Genomic DNA, 25,351 nt, shown 5'->3' with positions numbered 1-25,351 from the left:
TAGAGAAAAATAGATGATAAGGCATGGGATGCTTTAGGGCGTGGCTACCTTGTGATTGACAGGTTGCTACCACGTCATTGTCCGGTCTGGATGTTGTGTTTAGAAATTCAACCCTTTCAGTGTTTTCAGTTCATTAAAGAATCTTAAGTTCCATGTTATTTCATCTATTTCTTTTTAATGATGTTTTAGGTTTTTGCGGTGTTTGTGGTGCAGAGTATCAGTATCGGCATTACCATACTTTAGGCAGGTGTCGTACCGAAGTCATAATTATTTGGTATTTTGACAACACTAATCATAGATGAGACCACATATAGTTCAAGAGTCTTTTAAAAAGTAGATAGACACCCACTAAATACACATCAGAAGTATACAGTACAGGTAGTTATTACTATTGAGTGCAACTATACAAATGTAGAGTGCTGTTAAGGCCAGTGAAGTGATGAAACAGTGCTACATATATAAGACAGAAAATGAAAGTTTTGCAGTATCCTAAAATGTTACTCAGGAGTTTGTAAGTTTAAAATGCAATTGTGGTAGGTCAGAAATAGTCTGGTGATTAAATAAATTTAGATCCAGTCATTTTTCTCTAACAAACCCCCCTAGTATCCTGACAGTAGCGTCCCAGCAAAGATGCATCTTGATAGGTGTCTTGATAGACCGAATCTTTGGCTGCGTTGAAAATCGTTTACTTTTTTCTTTTTACTTTTAGTATGTACTGCAGCTGACTCTTCAAAGAATGAATTGCAATTGGGACATACTACTTCATCATAACATTGAACCCTAAACTTAAAACTCTTACTCGTATGTCTGCTGCGCAAAGATTTGTGGGTCAGATCAGTCAGAAAAGCATGCTGGCTTGAATACTGCAAAATGTGACCGGCTGCAGTAGGACATCTGGGTATTTTGGACATATTACATTTGACATGCATTTTTCATATTGCAAGATACAAAATATTTTTCTGGCATACTAAATAGTATGGTAGTACGGGTATTGAAAAGCACAGATTGTAATGACTCATGGTATTGTGGCAGTCGTCTCAAGATCTTGGGTCCAACTTTCTGTCAGCTCACATTCATCCAGCAGACCAAGTAACTGCTCCTCAGTAATGTCTGGTGACTCGTTCTGCAGGAAGATACAAACACATTTCTTTTTAAATCATATAATGTATAAAAGTCAAGAGTATGTGCAAACAGAACCCCATCCTTTTACAACCAATGCTGCAAACCTCTGGCAGCATCAGGGTCGGACATTATTACTGGAGTAACGACATAATTACTTTCAGTTTTACAGCCGATGTCTTCCTATATCCTCCCTAAATTAGTTTCAATTACAAACATCCTTTACTCAGCTTAACACTCAGTTCTTGACAAAAGACAAGGGGTTGTATTAATACATGTAATAAACAGTGACAGTTCATAACAAAGTTGCTGCGCTCCTCCCCTGTGCCTAGTTGGAAGCCGTTCAGGGGAAAACCACCTCCAGTTGGCTATAACTGTTGTTTTTCTACTGATAAGTCAGACTTCTGGGAGTGCATGTGAGTTCAAGGAGAAAAGTCAATCTTCTTAAAGTATGTTATGAGGGAAAGAATTTCAGAATTTGAATAAATGTCAATTCATGGGAGTAATGTATTATCCGGGAACGGCAACTGTTATATCCGATTTCAAAATCTCATTGGTTTGTGAACTTTGTATTCCTTTATTATTAAAAAACAAGGTGAGACATGACTAATTTACATGTAAACAAGTGCTCATAGACAGTTGGCATCTCTTGGTGTTACAATGTTGTACTTTGTCTAAACAGCTGCAACCCAAACTTCAATTTGTTCCAATAATATCAACTCATTATCTCTCATAACATGAGCATTTATGTCTAAAAACCAGACCTTGAATCGGAGTTAAATAGTAATCGTTGTCATCATTCTCTCAGCATGTGCACTTCTTTCTAGCTGTCATCACTGAACAGAATGTCCCTGGCCTTAAAGGGATGTCCTGATCTAGTTATTTTTGTCTAACATCAGACGTATCTAGCACTGTTCTAGCACTGGAGGAAGGTCCAGCCAAAATGAGGTGGAGGTGGTACCATCCTGATCATGTGTACCATCCCGGACAGTGTTTGGTCAATGTACTAAATTGTGGCCAAATTTTTACACACAGTCAGTGGTATCCTACCATATATACACACACACTGTATATACTGTATATGTTCATCCAATTTTTTGTTGTGGTCCCAGTTAGGCGTGTCACAATATCCGATACTTCGGGACCAAGCTGATGCCAAAATTCTGAAAATGTGCTGTGTTGTTTTTCTACAGTACCGCAGGTACTACATAGTAGTACTTTGACATATAATCACCTTTAAAGTAGCAAACTACTTTTCCAAGTCCAATATTCACTCTCCTTTTTAGCTGTTTTGTTAAACAACTCCTGAGGGACATATATCTGGCTCTTTAGCTGCTTAATGCTACGTTCACCAGCTAATCACTAACTTTGTGTGTCGGCTGTTTGTTGCTGGGAAGGTAAAACAGCTGCCTGCGGCGGCTGTGCTTGATTACTGACTAACTTAATTACTTACTAACTTAACAAAAGGACACAAAGCAGGGGGAAACAGCTGGCTTGCTTTCTCTTGTTTTGTACGGATTTAACAAACAAGATATAACGTGTTAACAGGGAATGAAATGAGCACTTGCCACCTGCCACCTGCCAAATACAGGGTAAATGTTTGAAAAATGTCACGTCACATGCAACCATGACATATAGGGTTTTTTATATTAAGAAATCTTATTTTTTTTAAAGAAATTAATACATTTTAGATAGTCAGGGATTAAGGTTACATCAATATTCCATATGTCTACTGTCTGGTACCACTGACTCAGTGTTTAAAATATTCTAATTTTAAACCCTGCATAATAATTAGTGAGCTTTGGAGGTGCTGGTAGGTGGATTTGTTAACTTTGGACAGAATCAGGCTAATGGGTTTACCCCCATTTCCAGACTTCATGTGGCTACTGGCTGTAGCTTCATACTGTAGTGGTATTGATCTGCATACCTAATTTTCTGCAAGAAAGTGTACAAGCGTATTACCCAAATGTCAAATTATTAATTTGATATTAAAGTTTTCTATAATGCAGTTGAGATCCACAGACAAGTTCAAATGCAAACCTATTAATAACCTGTATTTGAGTGTTGGAAAAAAATAGAGCGTGCACTACATTGTGACCCCTCCCCCTGATCTTAGACACTCTGTCCTGAGACAGAGGGAACATTATGCCCATGCAGTTTTCACCTCTTCCCCACATCCCGCTGAGTCACTCGAGACAAAATCACATTCCTGTGTCTCATCTATCCCCACTAGCTGCAGCTAATACTCTCCATTGATAATCTATATTCCTCCTCTGACCAGACCACCCTCTGAGACTCGCAAGCCTCTCGCCAGGACCAGTTGCTGATGGACAATTCTAAAAGACAAAACCTGTCCATGTTCAAAGTCCCCCAGAATGTAATGACACCCTTTAGTTCATGACAGTTTGGACCGTGTTACTCATTTATGTCCCTGCAATTACGCTGAAAACCCTCTCTTATGGACAGGAGACCACATGCACATAAACATATACATACACTAGTGACACACTTAATGTCAAGGCCTTTTGGAAACACTGTTTATTACAATTGACACCCCACTCAAGAAATATTTTGCTTGGAACTGTGAAATAAATTTTGCACAAACATAAGTAAGCCATTACTGCAACTTGAGACATATGGCACACACACACACAAAAAATAAATACTGATCAATTACAGGCATGCCAGTGTTTGAGTGTTATGCCAGTGTTTGAGTGTTAGTGAATGGGGCAAAAAGTGCCCCACTGGCAGGAGTATTAATGGCCAGAAATGCCTTTAACCAGTACCAGCCGGTTAGTTTGGAACCACAAGTTAGAATTGCCAACAGAGAGGAAAGAAAAAGAGATGGAAGAAAGTGTTATTTTATTGCTGTGACAAAATGCTGTGACTCTTTTAAAGCTGTTGACCTCAGTAGCCCTTAATACTAGGGAGGCCAAGGATGTCTGTGGGTGACTGATATGTGATTTCCTGTCTGTCTTCTCTCTAAAGAGTTACTGCTCTTTACAGTCATGGGCTTCAGCTTCCCTACAGACACGTACTTCATTTCAGTGAAGAGCTGCAAATACAGTAAAGCTGTCTAAAGAAAATACATGATGTTTGATTGAGGTGGTTCCGGACCTCTCTACCCTTCTCGTACCCTTCTTTCACTGGCTTATCGCTGAGACAGGAACAACAATGTTGAGCCTGGTTGGAAGTTTGTCAACACAGCATTATCATCAGACAGATTCAACAAGGAAACTGATGAATAGAGAGGAGAAGATACAACTTTTAATAGAAGTAGACAAGCTTCTGTTTTGAAGCTGCCAGGAGTAGCTTAAGTGCACGGAAACCCACTGAGAGATAAGATGTAAATACATACAAATTTAGGTTTTGGTAACCATTGCCAAGTCAAAGGAAGTGTGTAGTTGTGTGAGCTGCTACCATTGAGTCTGGTTTTCGAGTTATTCCCTCTGGCATAAATGTGTGAAATACAAGCTGGAGGTGGAGAATCTATAGACTTACATAACACTGACAATTCTCATTGGGGAAAGTTAGGGGCCTTTCACAGCTTTATGGAAAGACATAACACTATGTTATACTAACACTGACATACCGAACACTACTGAGAAATAAATAAGAATGAACAAACTAAATGACCAGAAAGCCATACATATTCATAAGAATAAAACAGTTTTGTGTTCTATAATGAATTATTTTGTGAGCATTCAAATTATTTTTTTAATTTCTCCCACTAATATGTCTCCCTCATTGCCTGCACTGCTTCCCTGGTGCTCAGAGAGTTGTTGAGAACATTTTGATTGACTTGAATCGGAACAATAATGCATCATTGAGGAAATGTCTTTGACGTGTCTGCTCATGAACCCGACACATTGTTATATAATTGTCTATTATTCAACAAATGATAAGATAAGAACAGCTTTTGCTCCAGGCACGGCGGTTCTTGGCTGGCTCAATCACTAAAATCAGTGAGTCTTGGAAAAGACAAAGTTGGGGTCAAATAAATCCACACGGTATGTCTGGTTATTGTCAGAATGCCAGCATTAACGCTCCAAACGTCTCATACGGCTCCCCGTGCTAGTGCTTTCCCACCTGCTATCCAGACCCGGCAGGCTTATTGTATCTGTCTCAGTCTGGCCTGTAGCCACACAAAGCCATGTGCGGAGAAAGTAAGTGTAAAGGAAAACCCCTGTCACTGCCCTATTTAGTGTCTCTTTACAGTGTCGTCATTTTGACTTTGAGCACTGTCATTTGTCCCTTTACTCCTCTTCCTTGTGAATCTGAATAGCACCAATGGTGATGTGAGTTCAGCGTGTTGTTTGCCTTGCAGACGGGGAGCCCAGTTCCTCTACCATCAAACAATGGCAGGGGGAATGAAGGTTCCTGCTCACTGTCCTGTATCAGGTTCCCACCTGGTGATAAATCGGACAAAGCGAGAACTGTTCAGCCCTCTAGCTATCTGCCCTGCAGCGGACCAACACTTCTGTACAGCTCACTGTTGGCTCCTTTACACACAGGGTGCAGGACAAGCCTACCCCAAGCGTGGGCTGCTCAGCTTTCAAGTTCACTGACATCTGTCACATACCTCAGCTTTAGGGGGCCAGTTCTCCACTAATGTAGGAAGGAATTCTATTCATTACACTATATGCTCCCATTCAGATGTTGAGAGCAACTCACGAGGCAAGTCTGCAATACTTTCTGCTGTAGCACACAGCACTGTTTGTTAAATATCAGATAATGTGGATAATAGAGATAAGAGTTTGACTCTGGCTGAATCCCAATATCTTTATTTTTACCCCATCATTTCCCACACAAATACTTTGCATAGGACTTAAACTTTGCTGGGATTGTTGTGATTGAGCCGTTAAATGAAGACCAACGAGAAAGCAAACTTTCAGGTGATTTACAGCCTTAGCTCAGACGATACAACACGATAGAGTCCGGGAAAGCAAATGTTATATATATTATTTTTTTTATATATATTTTGCTTTTTTGCTTTGTGCATTCACATTCCCTCCTCCGCTGTGTTTCGCGAAGGGCAGGACTTCACTCCCGACACACACACCTACAGTCAGAGACAGAGCGGAGGAAAGGAGAGGGGTGAACTAAAAGAAATTCTCTCTCTTCTATACAATATATACAGTAGGGGGTCCCTGCTCCACGCTACACCAGTTTGGGGGTCATTGGCCTGAAAAACGTTGAAGACCCCTGCTCTACGGCTTAAATAACTGCTCATTTTTAACAACTTTAAATATTGATTAAACTTCTTTAAATGGGAGGTTTAACAACGGCACTTTTCAGTGAAGCAGTAAAACAGTGCATTACAACCACCAATGCACATATAACAATACCAAATGCATAACAAAAAAACATCTATGGCCATGAGTGGGAACAGTGCTTCTCTCTATCGCTCTTTAGAAACAGTGACACGGGAAAAGGAGAGACTTGTGTAGATCCCTGCACAATACTGTCTCTATTTCAGGAGGTCATAAAGTGGCAAACAAGAGCAGACAGTGTGACAAGCCAAAAGCTAACAGCCGGTAGCCAAGGATGGAGTGAAGAGTAAAGAAGAGGGGGAGAGAAGCTGAGAGAGAAATAATCCCCTTTCTTCATGCCTCTTCTTTTCTGGCAAACCTGACCTGCTTCCTGTGGGAAAAAAAAGAGTTGTGAAACTGCAGCGTTGGGACAACAATGTGGCTCAACAATGCCTTAACAGTGAACCTAACAGATCCAGGCCAACTTTGACCTATCAAGGGTGGGTAACCTGCTTGCTTTGAAAGGTTTCACAAAGTTTCGTGCTAATATTGTTGTTGTGGCTTTAATATAACTTGTGTCATCCAACCAGACATAAAGGCTTCTCACATTACTGAGAGATTTTTGAATTAGTCAGTTCAAGAATTGATAGCTAAATATATTCTATTCCCCATACACTAGGGAAACCTGGCTGACAAAAAGTGTGTGATTAATGATTTTGGCCTTATGAGACCAAGATTGCTTACTGTAAATGTTGGGATGTTCCTTCTTTTTGCAGTTGATCCAGGAAATCAGCCAAATTAGGTTACAGGAATACTGACCAGCTGTTGAGTATCACAGATTTAGCTTTAACAGTTGAAAATAAGCCCGCTGAACTGTTCTTTCTATGTCTCATTAACAGAGAGCAATGAGTCATATCAATAATACTTTTCTCTTTAGAGAAAAGGCCAAGAGCTTTCAGCAGGCAAACATTATTAACGGCAAGAAGGAAAAAAAAAAACCTGGAAAATGAAAGGTGAGAGAAGAGATTATTTGGCAAAGACTTGAAATTCACTGGAATGGGGTTTTGTTTGGCTTGAGCGAAAGGAGAAGCCGAGGTGATGCACAAAATTACAGGTCTCAGATCTGACTCCAACACGACACAGCGTTTGTTTAAATAAATCACTGCACAAAAGGTAAATCAGGTAGATCTCTACACAAACACATGAATTCTTAGCATCACACGCTGTGGAAATCTTTTGAACATTTTCCACTTTACAATAGGTGCTACACTCCAGCAGCAGGCCAGACTAAACAGCATGCTTCCAATGTGGAGGGAAAACATCAAATGTCCATTCCATTTAAATTGTACTTGTACTTAATTATTTTATTTTTTAACTAATTCCTCACAAATTCATGAACAGTCAACCCCTTAAGTTAGCTTCCTTCTCTGGACTATTGTCATCACCGACTGTACGTAGACATTATTTAAATACATTTTAAAAAGACACAGACACAAATAGCATTATCTGGGCCACAGTATATAGTATGTAGATTTTCAAACTTGTTTCAAAACATGAGAGTGTCATTGATCTTCTCAAAAAGGAAGAAGATAAGAACCTCTTCCAAAACATTGAACTATTACTTGTAAAGTATTAATAATGGTAGCATTTGGAGGAATACTTGCTTTATCTAAGAGGATGTTGGCCTTTTCTTGAATTGCCCTGACTTTGACACAACTGTGCAATTCGACTCAACTCATTCTATTCACAAACTGAACTCTTCTTAGTAATCATGCTCCTAAAATACACCAGAGAGCTATGCAGAAAGCCTGGAAAGTTAGTATAAACTTCAGGTGCGAAAAGACTGTGAGAAGACATTTGAGTTACGGATGTTACACAAATCAACTTTATGAGTAAACCGGAGCTGTGTGAAACTGCTCAAGAATGCCCTCCAAGACAAATTCCGTTCAAATAAATCTTTTCCAACCACAAAACAAGCCCGGTGGCACAAAGAAAATACACGCAGCGAGTGTGCTATTTACATTGCAGTCCCTCGCTGGGTTCAATCATTTAGTGACCGTATTCAAATGCAGTGAAACACAAAGAGTATAAAGCTATACCGTCAGTTAAGAGACTGGTAGTTTTGATGTTTTGTGATCCTAATGAGAGAACTGTTTCCTCAAACGGCGCTTGGCTTAATTAGCACAAAATTCCATTTGTGTTTCCTTAATTAGGCCAGGAATAGGTTTGGGTTGCATGACATGGTGCCTTGTTTGATGTAAGGGTGTGGCTGCCACTTAATGGTTTTATGACCTCACTGTTTGTGAGTATCTTTTATGTTTAAATTAGGCATATATTCATATGTTGCGGTTCATCGCTGTGAGAACTGATGTGTCGGTAAAGTTAAGGATAACACATTTAAATGTGTATTTTTGCAGCGCTGTGAAGAAACAAACAGGTTGTTAGTTCGAGAAGGTGGGAGAAGCTACTTCATTCGACAAAGTCAAACCACTAAATCTATTTTAAATGTTTTCCTTTGCATAACATTTAAAGTCATAAATGTCAGATAAATAAGAAATCAGAGCTATCCACCTTTTGTTCTCGGGACATTCTTGTGTTGTGCCTTTAGCTACAGGCTTTGGGGGGAAAGAACGACACTTGTCTGGCTGTAACTCTGCAGAGGCTCCTAAAATCAGACAGAGCTCAATGGTTTCTAGGGAACACTGTGGAGGTGGACGTCGAATCTCAGAGAAGAATGCTAGAAAGCAATGAAACATCGTAGAGGACAAAGGGGAGTATTTCAGTATCAATATCAATATCAATATCAGTGGAGTATACGATCTTCCTCAGATCAAAGCAAAGCAGAGAAAGACATTTATCTCCTCGCTGAAAGCGAATGTAAATCAAATCGTACACTTGAAACAAAACTGTAAAGTGAGTGTGTTAGTGATACGAAAGAGTGAGAAGAAAAATGGAGAAAAAGTATAGGGTTGCAGATACACATTTTACATTTTATTGCATTTGATTTTATCATCCCCTTGTGAGAATGACAGAATGGGCTGTGCAATTTTTCAAACACGTGTCTACGATTGGAAGCACTGAGGAGTGCAATAACACACAACACAAACAGTGTAGGGGTGTGTGCGTGTGTGTGTGTGTGCCTGCGTGTGTGTGTGTGTGTGTGTGTGTGTGTGTGTGTGTGTGTGTGTGTGTGTGTGGTGCCTGCGTGTGTGTTGTGTGTGTGTGTGTGTACAAATGTAGCTGCATTGAACTCACTGTCATCTCTTGGCCCTGGCCCAGGATCTCCAGCTGCTGTTGGATCTCTTGGAGCCGCCTCTCCTGCCCTCTCCTCTCCTTTATATCCTGCAGGGCCTTCTCTCCTGGCTGCTGGTCCCCATCGCACTTCCAGCCAACCACTGAGCCACGGCCCTGACACACAACAGACATGACTGTTTCCCACAGCGAGCAAACATCTCATCTCACATGTGGACGTGCTTGGGGTCTAGGAAACTTTTAAAATGGGGATCAAAATCATATAACAGTTCATCACAATCAATTTGAGTGAAACTTTTCCATTTTTCCAAGACTCTTGAGTTACAGTATGCTTATCTCTGTCAAAATGCCATCATTTTTTTAACAAACAGCACAGAGCACATTATAGGACATGAGAAAGCCCAATACCTCGGCTGCAGCTACAGTCCACATGGGGTCCAACATAATTCACCCGTTAATGGCATCGGCGTGCACTGGGTTGACACAATGGAGCGCAAGCAGCGTCCAAGGCAAACTTTGAAAATGGGTCAAGAGGAAATGGGAGAATCATGCAGTGGAGGGCCATCCACATACAGCTGATAAGTAAGAGGCTGCGACGAAGGAATAGCTCTCTGCAGAGGTAGTACGATGAACAGCAGGTGATGAAAAGCGAGCATAGATGTCGCAAATCTCAAAGGATACGTCAGACTGTTCATATCCTTCCCCACCCCACCCACAATTTATTTCTTTAAAAATAAGGATGGAAAAACATGGTAAAATGCCAGCAACTAGGTCGAAAAATTGTTGGGTCTGAGAGGATGCTGCCAACCGCAGGGCTGTTTTAGAGTGTCAGTCCAGCGCCATGTGGTTGAAATCTCCATTTCTCTTGGTTTGTCTGGATGCCAGGAAGGCGTATGCATGATCTAATAATGTTGAAATTGATGGATATTTCTTAAAATGTCGACATCTCAATAGGGACTTGTATACAGCAAAATGGTAGGTTACCAGAGACGACGAGAACCTGCAGAAATTGTGAACTTAAACTGAGTTGCTAAATCTATTTTGACACTGTTATGATAGGATGTCATCTTAGTTAAAACCAGGGTCAGGGGGGGGAGGGGGTCAGTTAAGTGGAGCCAGTATGTTGAGAAGAAGAATGAATGCTTCTGCCCTTGTTAATAAGCAAAACAGACATGCCTACATTTTGCATTTACACAGATTTTAAGTTTAAGTTTAATATATTAATCTTGGCAAAAACAAGAGAATTGCTTCCAAGTGCGTGTGGCCTCACCTACCAGTGCCCTCTGCGTCCCTTTAAGGAAATAATGACAGCTTCTATCTGAAGACTCTTTAAAGTGGTCGTCACTAGAGCCCTTCAGTTAAAACTCCCTCATCCAGACTACAAAAGCCAGGACCACGACAGGATCAGACTCCTGTCGTGCACCAGTGTGAGAAACCAGGAAAAATAAAAATTAAAGTCTAGCTTTACAACCGTCCTCCCACCACTAAATGCACGTTTCTAAAAAAAAACAAATCTTTGGGAGAAACAGTTTATTTAATTTGGAAACGACAGCTGCCCTACTTTTCAAAAACTATAGACTGCAAACTTTAAAATTGTCTGCGGGGCTTAGCAATGATAAAGCTATCACTGACCAGAGTTTGAATGCATTTGGCATGTTGCATATTTTCATACTAAACCAATTCTCTGTGGCTAAATGAACACCCTTTGGATTCTGTTGAGTGTGGGGAAAGTCCACGGTCTCTTTGCATAAACCTCACTGATTTGACCCTAATTACAGCAAAGATAGATGGTCCACAAATTACACATCATCTTTCCTGGCTTTCACATTTTCCCTTACTATATCTCTGCCTTGTATTGGCTTCGTTACATCAAAGAAAAAGCAAGCGCTCAACAAATGAAATCAGAAATATTGTATTTCTTTATTCTAATGGCTTAAAACAAGACATGTAAGTGGTTCTGTGAGGCTGTACTTGATTTGCTAATTACAGCTGAGAATGATGAGAATGTCATTAGCTTTGCAGGTATTTGGTCATAAACCAAAATATACTGTAATGATACTGCCATATGAAGAGTTACAGGATTACAAAAAAGTCAGACGATCACTAAAGTCCGTAATCTTCACCATCCGAAACCATCTAGTTTTACTGGATACTTGAAAACTTTGAGCTGCTGGTGGCGCTACAGGAAATGTCAGGCGATCCCTAAATCTCCAAACAATCATCAGGATAGATTCTCTAAACACCATCAATGTCACAACTTTTCATGACAGTCCATCTAATGGTTATTGAGTTATTTCCGTTTGGAAACAAAGAGGCGAAACGACCAACATTGCCATCCCTACACTGCTTGCGCAGCCTCAAAGAAAATCACAACAAAAGTGGACTGTATTATTTAAGTGTCAGGCAAGGTTGAACTGCAGCACATATAAATTCCTTTGCTTGAAATTAAACGTCAAGATAAAACAGATGTGATATTGTTGGCCACCCTATAATACGGCCTGTGAACGTGTACTTTCTTTGACACCTGACAATTGAAAGCTGTCCCTGACACAGGGTTCATTTTCTGTTACATGGAAGACTCAGCAGCCAATAACTTATTATTTGCAGTACTTTGTCCATAATGTTCCTAAATATATAATTGATTAAGCTGTAATAATAAATGAGTCAAACAAGTTTAGATCAAGGCATTGGCAAAAATAAACAGTAGATTAGTCTAAAACCTTGTGGCAGTCACATTGTAGTAATGATTCACTTCTTGATGAATACTAAGGGAATAATGTCTCTTAATAGACTCCAGTGATCGTTCTAATGAATTGCAGTAATGTGTGCTTCTTCTGCTGGAAGGTTTGATACCTTTCACTCAGAATGAGTTTTCACTGAGTGACTTACAGAGAGATCAGGGTTCATCTTATCTGAACAACAACACGCTGGTAATTGGCTCTCCTCAGAGGAGCCGCTTGACATGTTGTTAAAGATCTGCAATAATCCCATCACCTACAATCTGGGTCACAAGACCCCTGGGAGGCCACAAAGATTTAGCCTTTGTTTTCTTTAAGTATTAAAAACATGTGCAACATAATTACATTTTAAAGAGAAACCTATGTCATCCTATTGAACAAATATCAAATGAAAGCTTTGGACTTTGATGTTGCTTTAGTGTCACAAGCTATAAAGTGCAGCATTGTAAATATTACGCTGACTGCCAAGTGCGCCTTGAATGAATGTTAATTAAAACAGTAAAAGGTCATCAGTGTGTGTTATGAAACGCTGTCCTTGTTTCACCTCACGGTCATGTATCGGATAGCTTTAATCAAGCACACATTTCATTTGGGGTTATTGATATCCTGTGATCATTTTTATGATCGCAAATGGAGGAAATACATTTCAGTTAGTGGTTGTCATGGTGTGACTCCGCTGCAGCGGTTGATGGATGATGTGCTGTTGTCCAAAGTAATGAAACACAATGAAGAATTGTGGGGATTCATTATGTTTACAATTCAAAACAAATCTTAGACGCCTTCTTCTATCTTGGTGTTCTCATTAAAGGAACATATATCATGTCAATTATATTAGTTTTGTTAGTCATTGGAGGGAGCAATTAAGAATGGTAGGCTGGAGCTTCTTCTCTGCTTCAATGTGGGCTGCATCTGTGCTGCGAGTCGCCAATTATAACAGCTGGATCCTCTCAGGCAGATGTATTCTCAGATACATCAGGAAAACCAGACAAGAAAACAAGATAATCATTAGGTCATCCGTATGTATAAGTGTCCTGCTGTAATATGTGTCAGTGAAGGCGATAGGTACGTGTGCTGCGTCTGACCGCATAAAATCCTAAAAGTAAAAATGTATTCCCTGATAATCAGAGGCGCCGGATTATTTCAGAAGTGTGTGTGTGTGTTTGTGACACTGTACATTTAATAACACAAAACAACTTTACCACTTGACTCTGCAAAAATCGGCAACAGCTCTTCCTCACACTCCATGGCCACACATTACGCTGATCTTACACCTACGATTTAATATGTAAATATATGGATTGCATTTAAAGTCGGCCTTGGCCATTTCCACACGGTAGTAGGCTTACTGGGAGCATCAAAGCATCAATATATATATTGGTGAACCACTCAAATGACTACCAGTGGGTTCTGGGGACTCACTACATTGAACAACATCACTGATGTGTATCACTGTGTATACATGAAAGGAGGGTGTGCCAGACCCCTGTTTGCTTGAGGTTTCTTCTTCCATTAAGTGTTTTAGGCCAGACCAAAAACTGCTGAAAGATCGTGATGAGCTTGTTCACACACTCAAGACGAGCTAAACGGGGACAGCATGCTCTGAGGCAGCTAATCCAAGGAAGTGTAAAGAATGAAATTGTGAATGCTCCTGCATACTCCAAGCAAACTCATTTGTACAATGTGAGGTCCTTTCAACCAAGTGCTTCATACTACCTTAATAGTTAATGCTAACCATAATACCTTCAACTAGCTGAAATAAGAAATAAAAAGACGGACAAGCTGAAGAAAAATAAAGACAATTTTGCAAACATGAAGCAAAGAGTTGCACAACTCAAAGGGAAAAAACATTTGAATGGGTTTTTCCTTGAAAAACACTTATGTGATGTGGACACTAGCCAGCTTGTTTTAGCATGCAGTGTAGCCACAAAATGTCTCATTGGCCTCGACTCTGGGGGCCTTTGTTGTATCAAAAATGTCTGCTGGTCGCATTAAGTCAGCCAGCCATTAAAAAATAGGCAACACAAATCATGAAAACGGCATGTTTTTGTTATTCCCTAAGTTATTTGGTAACATAATACAATCCAACACTACAGCCCTTTAATAATTCCCATCTTTTTAATGTGTATAATATTGATTGAATCTACAATTTACTGTAGTAATGTTGTGGTTAGTGGTAGTGTAGTGTAGTAGTGGACTGCATTACTTCAGTCCATGTACACGAGAGAACAGAATGCTTTTTAATATAATGCAGTACAGTTGACCACGCGTCAACACAAACTGAACATTAAAAGCTTCACAAACATAGGGCTGCTGCTGTGTATTTAATTTGATTATTAGTAACTCATTGAGACTCTACCTTTCTACAAACTGCTTCCTATTGACTGGAAATATCCTTCCCTGGGTTTGGGGACAATACATCTTGTTAACGACCCTTGTCTTGTCTACACATTGCAAAGGGACAATGACGTCATTATGAAAGAGAGCCAGGCATACTGACTCACCCGAGGATGTCTGGTGTTGTTCAGAACAACATGCTCTTTCACTCCGTTTCTCTCCCTCTGATTCTCTGCAAATCTGAAGTATAGTTTGAGGTCTGGCTGTGCCACGTGGACCCAGGCTACCTGCCAAGGCCTGTCCACATGCCTTGCCACGAGCACTCCCTGTGAGAGCTCGGGAGTAAGCTGTTCGGAAGCTACGGCTAAGAGTCTCTTGACTTCTCTCGTTTTCCCGTATTTCTTTCTCCGTCTCTCAGGCTGACATTTTGCCCAGCTATGACCTCTAAACATCTGCAAAATTCTGAGACAGAGGTGCTGTAACACAGATGTCTGCCATGCATGTTTAATACCTACCTGCATGCTGGGGCAAGCAAGATAATGCAAATGGTTTTGATCATGCAACACTCACCACTTTCAACTATAATTCCTTTCCCTCCCTCCTCTGTGATAACAAACCTGAAATTCGATCTAATACTGCTCCATCAGAGTCAATGTGAGAGCTTTTATATCATCACCATCTTAATGATCTCACAGATATGAAATTTGTTTGTATCCGAGTCGTCTTTTCCTCGTCCAGAGTTCATGTTTTTTGCATCTGTGTTAGATGACTTGGTGATTGCTGAACATTCCTGAAGTATTAGAAGATGCACTTTTAGGTCATCTGGACTTTAAACTTGCTTTTTTTCAGAACTTAAGGGTGGTCTGGAGCCATCACTTTTAGCACAGATAAAAACAGATGGTGCATCCTAGGATCAGAAAAGCATGTTGAATGTGATACTGGGTTTAAATATCCACACCACCTGTGTGTTCTCAGTATCTAAGCAGAATCCAAAGAGCAATCAAAGGTGGAACATTTTCTGTTTGAAGTTTTCACTACTTGGGCTGTGTAAGAAAATCTTGCGTATGTGATCCCTCCAAATGATTGGAAATATTTCAGTCTTTGACTTTTACTATGGTTAAGAAGAAAATCCAAATAATGACACAAACTAAATAAATTTGAACAAAGAGCTCATGAATCAAACCATGTTGAATATTTATCAGAAGCATCTGGAGGGAAAAAATGTTTTTTCCCACGAAAAAGCATCTTTTTGCACTTATTGTGTCCCAGTGACACATACTGGCTTTCAGGACCAGTATTTGACCTACATTTCGCAGCCAAAAGTCTTGTATAATGAGGTGATGCTTTTTCGATGATGAGAGATAAAATATGGCACTGAGCACAGTGAGTCAGTGCGATGCTTGAAATATTCGTTTGCCAGCTAACAGCTAACCTGGCTGCTTCCAAAACCACGTACACTTTGGTTTGTATACAAATTAAACAAATGAGAGAGAACTTGGTAATTAGCTTAAAAGTGTTCAAACCCAATGCGTAGCATATTTTTTTCCTCTCATCTTTTACGCTAATGTGCCTGCTTGACTTTGTGCAGTCCGTGTTGATTAGCTCCAAACGATATACTGTCCTGATGTTACCGCATCTTTCCATTGTGTCACTTTTTAAAAGTTTCCTCACATTTTGTCTGAACACACAGAGGTGCTTTAGGGCAGATTTTGTTACTTTCGGACAAAACCAGGCTAGCTGTTTCCCCGTTTCCAGTCTTTGTGCTAAGCTAAGCTAAGCGGCTGCTGGCAGAAGCTTTATATTAACTGTACGGACATGAGAGTGGTCTTTTCATCTAAATCTTGGCAAGAAAACAATGTCAAACTATGGTGAGCTCTGCCATGTATTCAAATTCAAAGAATAGTGGCTTGTGATAATATTCTAAAATGCTTTAATGTTTTTGGTGTACTTTGGATCATAGAGGCAGAAGATTGGCAAATATTTTAAGCATCGTTTATTGTTAGCAGATGATTGTATGACCACTATGGAGCGTCATAATGAGTGGAACAGTCAAAAATTAGATCTCAACCATAACGGGGAAAACCTCTCTGAACCACTTAACACAACTGCTTCTGTGGATCACACCAATGGAAGAGGCGTTTATAAGAAGACAATAAACTGGGTCTCATGGGAATTATAGGGTAGGGCAGGGTGTGGAGTCTGTTCTTTTCAGCCAAGTTAACCTTGTGAAAAACACCACGCCACATGACAAACCTGACATCTTAGTTCTCACCATCCAGACTGCTGCAGAATATGTCATAAAATCATAAAGGCTGCAAAGATGATATTAAACTGTTCATACTAGCATACACTTGAATTCCAACGTTTTCATGCCGATGCACTACTTAAAAATAAATAAATCAATTCACTGGCACGTTGGTTACTAGTGTGATAAGAGCTGGAGCCAGTCACATCCTTTTCTGTTGTGAATTAGTGTATTTCTAATATTTCCGTAGGGACAACATAATATTCCAGAAAGGACCGTTTCTTTCTTATAGCACTGAGGATAAGATCTTTTTGACTTTCCTGCTGTCATCGCTACGAAAGAGAAACATATTGTTCTGTTAAAAGTGACACTGCACAATTTATTTCTTTTAATTTCTAGTTCTACATTTTCTTTTGACGCCATGATGTATATTACACGAATACCATCTGTATCTCACTTCTGAACATAATGAATATGTTATGGTCAGCGGGTATCGTGACTTTCTGTCATGAATTCTAACACAGCTTACACTTGATGATATAAAATAAGAACTAACCTACATTTTAGATGAATATAACGTGACCAAAGCTTTTCCGCAGCCGTTTAATTATATGACCCGGACTAAATAAGATAAATTTGCTAACTTTCTGCTGACCGCATTGTGTTGGTCAAAAGGGCGTTCTCTGCCCAAAACTCTGCTCTCTCACTTAACATTGGCAGTAGTTAAAATCATGGGTGCTCATCAGCAACCACACAATGTGACTAAGTGACCTCATAGTCTTGCATGAAAATATAGCCATCAGATACACAACAAAAACACAGCTGGAGTTACTATGCAAGCACAGGAGGGGTTGAAGCCCTGCTGATTAGAGGAGCGATCTGATGCAACCAAATACAGTGGGACATCAACTGAAAACCATATTGTATAATTCCATTCATTAATTTTTATTGTAACCACACTTTCAAAAAAACCCACATTTGAGAGAATAGCCCAGTTTTGATCTGTGAAACGCACACACAAGCACACCCATGTCGGCGAACACCCAACACCAGCTGATTCTCATGACAGAATCCCCCTCTTCTGGCTTTAAACTGTGGGTGGTGCAGGCATTACCACACAGTGGTACAGTAGGAGGGGTGTACTGTACTGTACGTTCATCCTATGTGCCAACAGATGTTTTTAATGACCGAAAGGCTATTTCAGCTGAAAGCCTGAGAAAATGGGGGAAAATAAAGAATGCCAAAGAAGCAATGAATGCTGTCATAAGCACAATATTCACAGCGTCCAATGAAAAGACTGTTCAAATTGTGTTTTGATTCCATTCAATACAGATCATTAATGGAGGGTTTGTAGCTACCTGACCTTATCACCAGAAACATCAAATATGAACTTGAGGCAAAGAAAACAAGGACTTTGTCTGATCTGACTTTCACCGTGACTCACCATGGTGCCATGCTGTGCTTCTACAAATACTGATTTTGTGGTTTATGGCATTATGACATCATTTTGTCTGTGCCTTATCATTTAGTCAGTGCAGTAGAATCATAGACCGTATATAAGAAGTGAACGTATGCACCGTGATGTCACCCATATGTTTGTGGAGTACCGTTTTGAAGCCTTGAATTTGGCATTTTGGCCTTCAAGACCTTTTTAGGTGACCAAAATGTCACTAATAACTTTGAGATGATCTGAAAATACACCGGACAACACCATGGTCGTAACCTCTCTGTCGCAAGGACTCTAAATGGAAGAATAATTTACTAAATGAACATCATGCCGTATTAAAGAATACTTGAAACTAGCTATTGAGACTAGACGCTCATTAGGAAATTATTTACTAAAGGTAAAAAAGTGAGAAGTAGGGTCACTTTCTCATAGACTTCTATACAATCTGACTTTTTTTAGACTACTGTCTATGTAATAGCCTTTCTGCATATCTCCAAATGGAATGTAAAGCCTTATCTGTTTCTGGAGCTGGCACTCCTCTACAGCCACCAGCTCTGTAATTAGGTTGTAATAGGAGGGCTGACTCTCCTCTGTGGCAGTATCCCGGCTGGTGCCAGGCCTCACAAGACGGTAGTCACCCTCACAGGCTTAAGCCAAAGGACCCGCTTAGCCAGAGAGGCTACTCCTAAGGTGACTGCACAGGAATGCACAAGCTGCTTTAGAATATCAATCATGACTTTTTGGAAAAGGGTGCCGCCAAATTCTGAGATCACAGATTCAAGCCTTGACTGATCCTTTGAGCGAATGCTCACTGGGGAGAGCTGAATAACTCCCTCATCCATGTAATACGTGACAGATCTGACGTGCACAGAAAACAAGAGATGACAGCAAACGTGGACATCTCGGCCGCAATTGAATATTCTGGGGTTAAAACATTTTTCAGCGGTGTTAAAACCAATATATGCTGATCTCTTTTGTGTAAATTAGAGACTGCCCTGGAATTAGAGGGAAAACAAGCACGTTCCTGAATTGCCGTCCAAATGGTTTCAGTTAGGAATCTGACTGGTGCAAGCTACTGCCGAGAAGAAAGGTACCCGCAAAACAAAAGCATATTTACTTTTATGGCTACCTTTAAGATTTACGGCTACTGATGTGGAATGAATGACTGGCTCTGAAAGAGATTTATTGTCAGTGCGGTCTATCTTTAATGCATGCCACACTAGTGAGACGGATTAAAGTAGAGTAAGGAAAAAGCTACTTTTTAAACCATACAAGTGTGAGGTTCACCTACCTTTCACTTTTCATCTTATCAAAGCACTAAAACACTGTGAATTCTTGAATTTTTCATCATCTGAAGGGGAATTTGACTTTCCCCAAAACTCTTTTAAGCAGGCAAGATGATCAAAGGGTGGGAAGGGAGGCGAAGGGAGGCGAAGTACACAAAGTAACACATCCAGCTGACCAGTAATATCACAGTTTCGTACTATTTGGTCAAAGATCCAGTCCACATAATGTGTGGGAGAGCACAAGGGAGGATTGTTTTAAAGAATGACTTAAACTATTACGATTAATTTCAGCCGCACGTGTCACATGCCTTTGATCATTTTTGATATTATTTTTAAGAGGATCCCTATCGTCCAAGCAGAAAGATATAAATGACCTCAACTTCAAATGTTAGGCTTTGTTTTACTGCCATTTCAACATCAGATGAATGACTGAGTACATTTACAGTGGGAAATAATTAGACCAGCAATATTCCGGACATTATGAGATAGATCATGTGCTATTCTAGCACTAGGATTCAAGTGCTGCGGTTTTTCCTTGTCTACATCCAGTAGTGATAGTAGAAAATGGCACCCTAAGTTCGCAAAACTGCGTTGTAAAGTTTTTATGATTCCAAAAACACTATTTTCCACTGAAAGGCTACGCAAATGATGAGCATGCCATCTGGCCTTTAAAGTGTAGTTAGATAAGGTACTGGGATAACTCACTGAGCTCACGTCTAGTGAGATTTTCGGGTCCGAAAATCTTTACAGTTATAAATATCTGTTAAGTTGGTTCTCCACTCTCTGATGTGGTAGTGATATACAGGTCATACTCTGAACTCGGACAATGTACAGTAATTAAAGGGTGAGCATTACGAGTTGCTACAAACTTAATTCAAAATGTATTAAATATGTACATGTAACTCAGGGAATGGACAAAACAATAGTAATCACAAAAAAACAATAAAGATTAGGTATGAAAATGATGGATACACAAAATATTATAAATGCCTAAGTGTATAGAATTTGCCATTGCTCATATGGAAAATTACTATAATAAACAAAAGAGTCAAAGCAAATCACAAAAAATGCACGGCCTTATATTGTCTTCATATGGAAACATGAAAAGGTGGATGGAAAAGTGAGGCAACCTTCAGTTCCAAATTGCAGCAGCTTACACAATACTGTTTTTCTCCACTGACGAATAAGGGAGTGACTCCCTGAGGGTCAATAACAAAGTATTTTACAAGAGGTTGTCATTGACTGAGCTGACCTTGCAATAAAACATAATGACCTCCCCTCATTGCAGTCTTGGATGGTCTCTCGAGTTCTATATAAGTACTCGATATAAACCCATTGCTGTTATAATGAAGACAATAGTGCAGTTGAATACGTACCTGGTACATCGTCAAGTTTGTGCATGAGCTTTGCACGGACACACATTCTTCGACAGGAAGGAGAAGGCGCATTTTGGAGTCAATGTTAATCAGCTGCAGCAGGTCAGAGGGCACCGGGGTGTAACCCTGGCCTGTCAGGACTGACACATCCCACAGGTCCTCCTGGAAGAGAATCATTGCTGAAATAAGTCATGGCCCACCGGGTTAAAAGCTGATAAACTATCTATTGCTCATTTAGCAACTTTGTGACAGTGATGTCTGAAACAGGGAGGAGTTTCAAGTCGGACTCTCGCACTTGGTATTCACTTCTGGATGGTGAATAGGCTGAAGATGAGGTCTTCCTGTCAAATGCCAAAACTTGGCTGACAATTGGCTGCTCCTCACTGTGACTTTTTATGACTCTATGGTGCTAAATGCGGGTCAAAGGTTTTGATCATTTGAAAAAGAATTTGAAACTGAAAGTTCAAGTTTTGATCTTGAACTTTGAAAAAAACAATAATGTATTTGAGCTAAAAACAAGTGTATGAAACTTTTTTTCAAGTTGAATCTTATTTTGATTCAGTCCTGTAATTCTTTGTAATAAATTATTTATTTTCATTTTTCACTTTCATATATCGTTTGAGCTGTGAATAAGAAGCTACAGCCAGCAGCTGGTTTTTGTTTTTTTTACCTTCAGACAGAGACAAGCTAGCTATGTCCCTGTTTCCAGTCTTTATGTTAAGCTACAGTAAGCTAATCGTCTACTGGCTCAATCTTCATCTTTTCATCTAACTCTCAAGAGTTGAATCAATCTCTCATCAACTCTCTAAAAGCAATTAAATAAGCTTATTACCCATGTCAAACTTTTCTTTTTGATAAAGCAATAGATTACATCCACTAATGTTCTGCGCTTAATGACTGCTACTGATTTACTGCCTTGGGTTACTGGTGCTACACAAAACAGTGGAACTTGTCAGGACGATCGGTAACATAAAGAAAAAATGTGAGAGGCAAACAGTGAGCAGCAGCTTGTGATTGATGCGTCTCGGAGGATTAGAGTGAAGTACTCCGAACTAAAGACGCATCACTGCCAAAGTCCTGGTGACATAAATATTGGGCTTGCTCCGTTATGACCATTCATGATAGCACGCCTCGCAATAACAGGAAGCCTTCCTCCAGCCAATAAAAGAACCCAGAGCATCTGCGCTCCCCTCAGTTTGGTATCTGCCACCACAATTACTGCAGTATTGTTCTAAAGGTCAAGGCAAACATCATAAATAGAGCAGCAAGACATGAAAAAGAAAAACGCTGGCAAGCTGTCCCGCGGATGCAGAACTGTCGGGGTCAGGCTAAATGGAACCGTATGTGAAAGGTATGTTCCTTCTCGCTTCCCAATAGGCTCTATCACATCTGACTTCAAACTGGCTTCGCAGCTGCCAAAAGGGCTGTTAAAGAAAATTAAAAGTTAAAATTGAATGCATTTGAAGTTAGGATGGTGTAGGTTCACAGGGAAATAGTCTCCTGCTCCAGGTGGCACGGGGTCTCAGATGAATCATGAAAGAAAAACAAGAGGCCTCAGTCTGTCGGCTTTAAGCTCCATCAGCACACCCCCTTAATGAGTGTAACTGTAGCTTATATTAGGGCTATATGAAAGAGCCTGGCCTCTGAATTTCGCAGAAACACCACAGAGGGAATTGTTAAGAAAACGTGATAATAAAACAAATCCATGACATGCGGCATTCCATGTGAACTGCATGTGCCACTTGACATCTGGTTTGCAATCTGAACTGCATTGAGGAGTCAGACTCTTCTGCCAAGAGGACATCTAAGCTGCCAAGCAGTCATGAAAACATGGATGTCTGACCAATGTAACACTATGTGCTGCTCTGGGGGCCAATGTTTGGTTAAGTTATAATGTGTTGATAACGGCATTCAAAAGGCCAAATGTTAGATAATGACACAAATTCCAACTAATAAGATCATGAAATAAACATTTTATTAACCGATATTGTTTGAAAGGGTTGTGGCTAAACACTGATAACACTGATTCAATATTAGTTTTCCATAAATATTTAACATATGTTTTAAAGGTAATATTAGTTTAAAACGCTGTTAGCAGCAGAAGCAGTGGATGGGATCATCTGCTGCTCCCCATAAGACTTCAGGACATGAGGGGGAAAGTATTGAGTTGAACAACTTGAAAAAGAGACTCATCCGACTGCATATGTTGTCTGTTAGGGCTTCATGTCAGCCTACCTCGCTGTCGGCGCCTCCGGCACTGTCGTCTTCCTCTTTGTCTACTTCTCGGAGGAGCTCGGCCAGACGCTCATTCTCTGCCTGAGTCAAAAGCACTTGGTCCCCCTCACAACTTACTAACTATTGGATATGGAAAAAAGAGAATGAAAACCATTATTTGCATAACATTTGTATTCGTTTCAGTGGTGCCCTACTAGGCTTAAAATATTTCTCTTGAACTAAAGACAAATATTTTCCACACTTCCAAACAAGCAGTCGCGAGAGACTTGCTCTAAGTCCTGCGATATACCCCAGCACTGCATTTGTTCTTACGTGAACTTTGATATACCTCAATGTTTCTTTTGACAAAGTCCTTCTGTTTTTTCTTGCCTTTGGAAGCTCCACAGTGGCTGCCTTCAAATAGCTCTTCCCCAGTCTCCTCATGGTCTAGTTCAAATGATTCTGTCAAGCTGCCTGTCCGCTTTTCACCTGTCAGGTAAATCACACTTGAGATTACAAAAGGTAAATATTCAAAAATATTATTATTATAAAAGTAAGTCAAGCGTCACCAAATATGATTGTAAAAAAATCACAGAATTTCTATTAGTCATTTTTCAACCATTAACTATTATTCCACCATCTGATCCACATGATCAAAGAGTTTGCAGCTGCCCAAATAATATTTAAACGGTGAAATATAAAAATGTACTATTCTAACGCTAGCCCTGCAAGCTGGCATGGTGAGTGTGATATCATAAAAAGCCAAAATATCTTGATCATGAAATTGTTCATGAGTATCATAGCGGGTAAACTGTTATGCAATGACTTCTGGAAAACGGAGTTAGTGCACAACTGTCTGCACCAGCCTAATTTGAAGGGAAAAAACAATTGAGCTCATGGCGCCATCAAGTGTCTAATCTAGGCAGTACATCTGAAAACATAGATTTTAAGACCTATGATCGTAACATTGAAAAATAGGTGCTGCTTTTTCTTTCATGTTTGATTCTCACTAACTTACTTTGCTCCAAATATTGGCTGTCTCCGTCATGCTCACAGTCAGGAACCTGAGTTTCAAACACAGGCACAAAGTCGTCCTCCTCTTCTGTCCCTTTAAGATAAAAACACATTTAAAATGTCTCACTGTGACTGCGTCCGATCTTTTATAATGTTGCCTATGCTTACCAGTGGGTGCTTCCAGGGCCAAAAACAACCTTGTGTTCATGACTTCTTGGGCACATTCAGAGTGACCTTCAGGCTTATTCTGCTGCAGAAAAATACATAGGTATAACATCACACCATACGTAATAAGATTTACCTTTTTTTTTAGTACAAAAAACATGAATGTAAACACTGTTTCTACCAGGAGTTCTTGCCAGATTTTTGCTTGAAGTTGTTTCCTTTTACACTTGACTTCTTTCTCTATGCAGATCTTTGCAGACAGAATTTCATCAAGTCGTCTCATTTCCTCAATGGCCGTCTGTAGTTTGGAATCTTCTTTCTCTTCATCAGTAACTTCAATGGGACACTGATCTAAAAGATGCAAACATAGTGTATAGAGTGTGGGGTAACTGGACCATCCTAAAGCCGATTGTACTAGCTACTTTCGCTCGTTCGTTTATATATTTATTTTTGTATCACTCACTCTGTCAAGCGTCTTTAAGTTTCTAGAAAAGCGCTATACAAATCTAATGTATTATTATTATTATTATTATTATTATTATTATTATTATTATTATTATTATTATTATTACTCCATTTGAACAAATAGGGCCTACCTTTGTCAGGACCTCTGGCTGAGGAGTTGATTATAGTTTCTTCAGAGCTTCCCTGAATCTACAGAACATTTTCTTTATTTGAAATTATCCAATTGTGTAAGTCAATAAACATGAATGTATGTCAATGTATCATCTTTACTTAATTACCTGCATATCAGCAGCATCGTTGGTCAAAACAACAAGGTAAAGTGGAGTTGCAGGACCAATTCTGTCACTATGAGACAATGACACGCTCGAAACACGGCTACCTGTTTGCTCACGCGATGCAGGCTCGAGAAATGTCATCTAAACTACCTCTGATGATTTCCATGTA

At 39.9% G+C, this 25,351-nt stretch overlaps 1 protein-coding gene across 1 annotated transcript; it reads right to left on the bottom strand.

The window, feature by feature from the left end:
- Positions 1 to 309: 309 nt before the first annotated feature.
- fsip1 (fibrous sheath interacting protein 1) lies at positions 310 to 25,348 on the bottom strand. Its single transcript, XM_029460784.1, is given in 11 exon segments — positions 310 to 1,123; positions 9,627 to 9,779; positions 21,050 to 21,211; positions 23,285 to 23,404; positions 23,613 to 23,752; positions 24,282 to 24,371; positions 24,446 to 24,527; positions 24,624 to 24,793; positions 25,039 to 25,096; positions 25,186 to 25,308; positions 25,310 to 25,348. Coding segments are annotated over 11 exon segments (1,245 nt in total). The 3' UTR covers positions 310 to 1,015.
- Positions 25,349 to 25,351: the final 3 nt, after the last annotated feature.

The sequence above is a fragment of the Cottoperca gobio genome, chromosome 22 (assembly GCF_900634415.1).
Source record: "Cottoperca gobio chromosome 22, fCotGob3.1, whole genome shotgun sequence".
In the NCBI taxonomy this organism is placed as follows: domain Eukaryota; kingdom Metazoa; phylum Chordata; class Actinopteri; order Perciformes; family Bovichtidae; genus Cottoperca; species Cottoperca gobio.
This window is presented reverse-complemented; position numbering and strand designations above follow the sequence as displayed.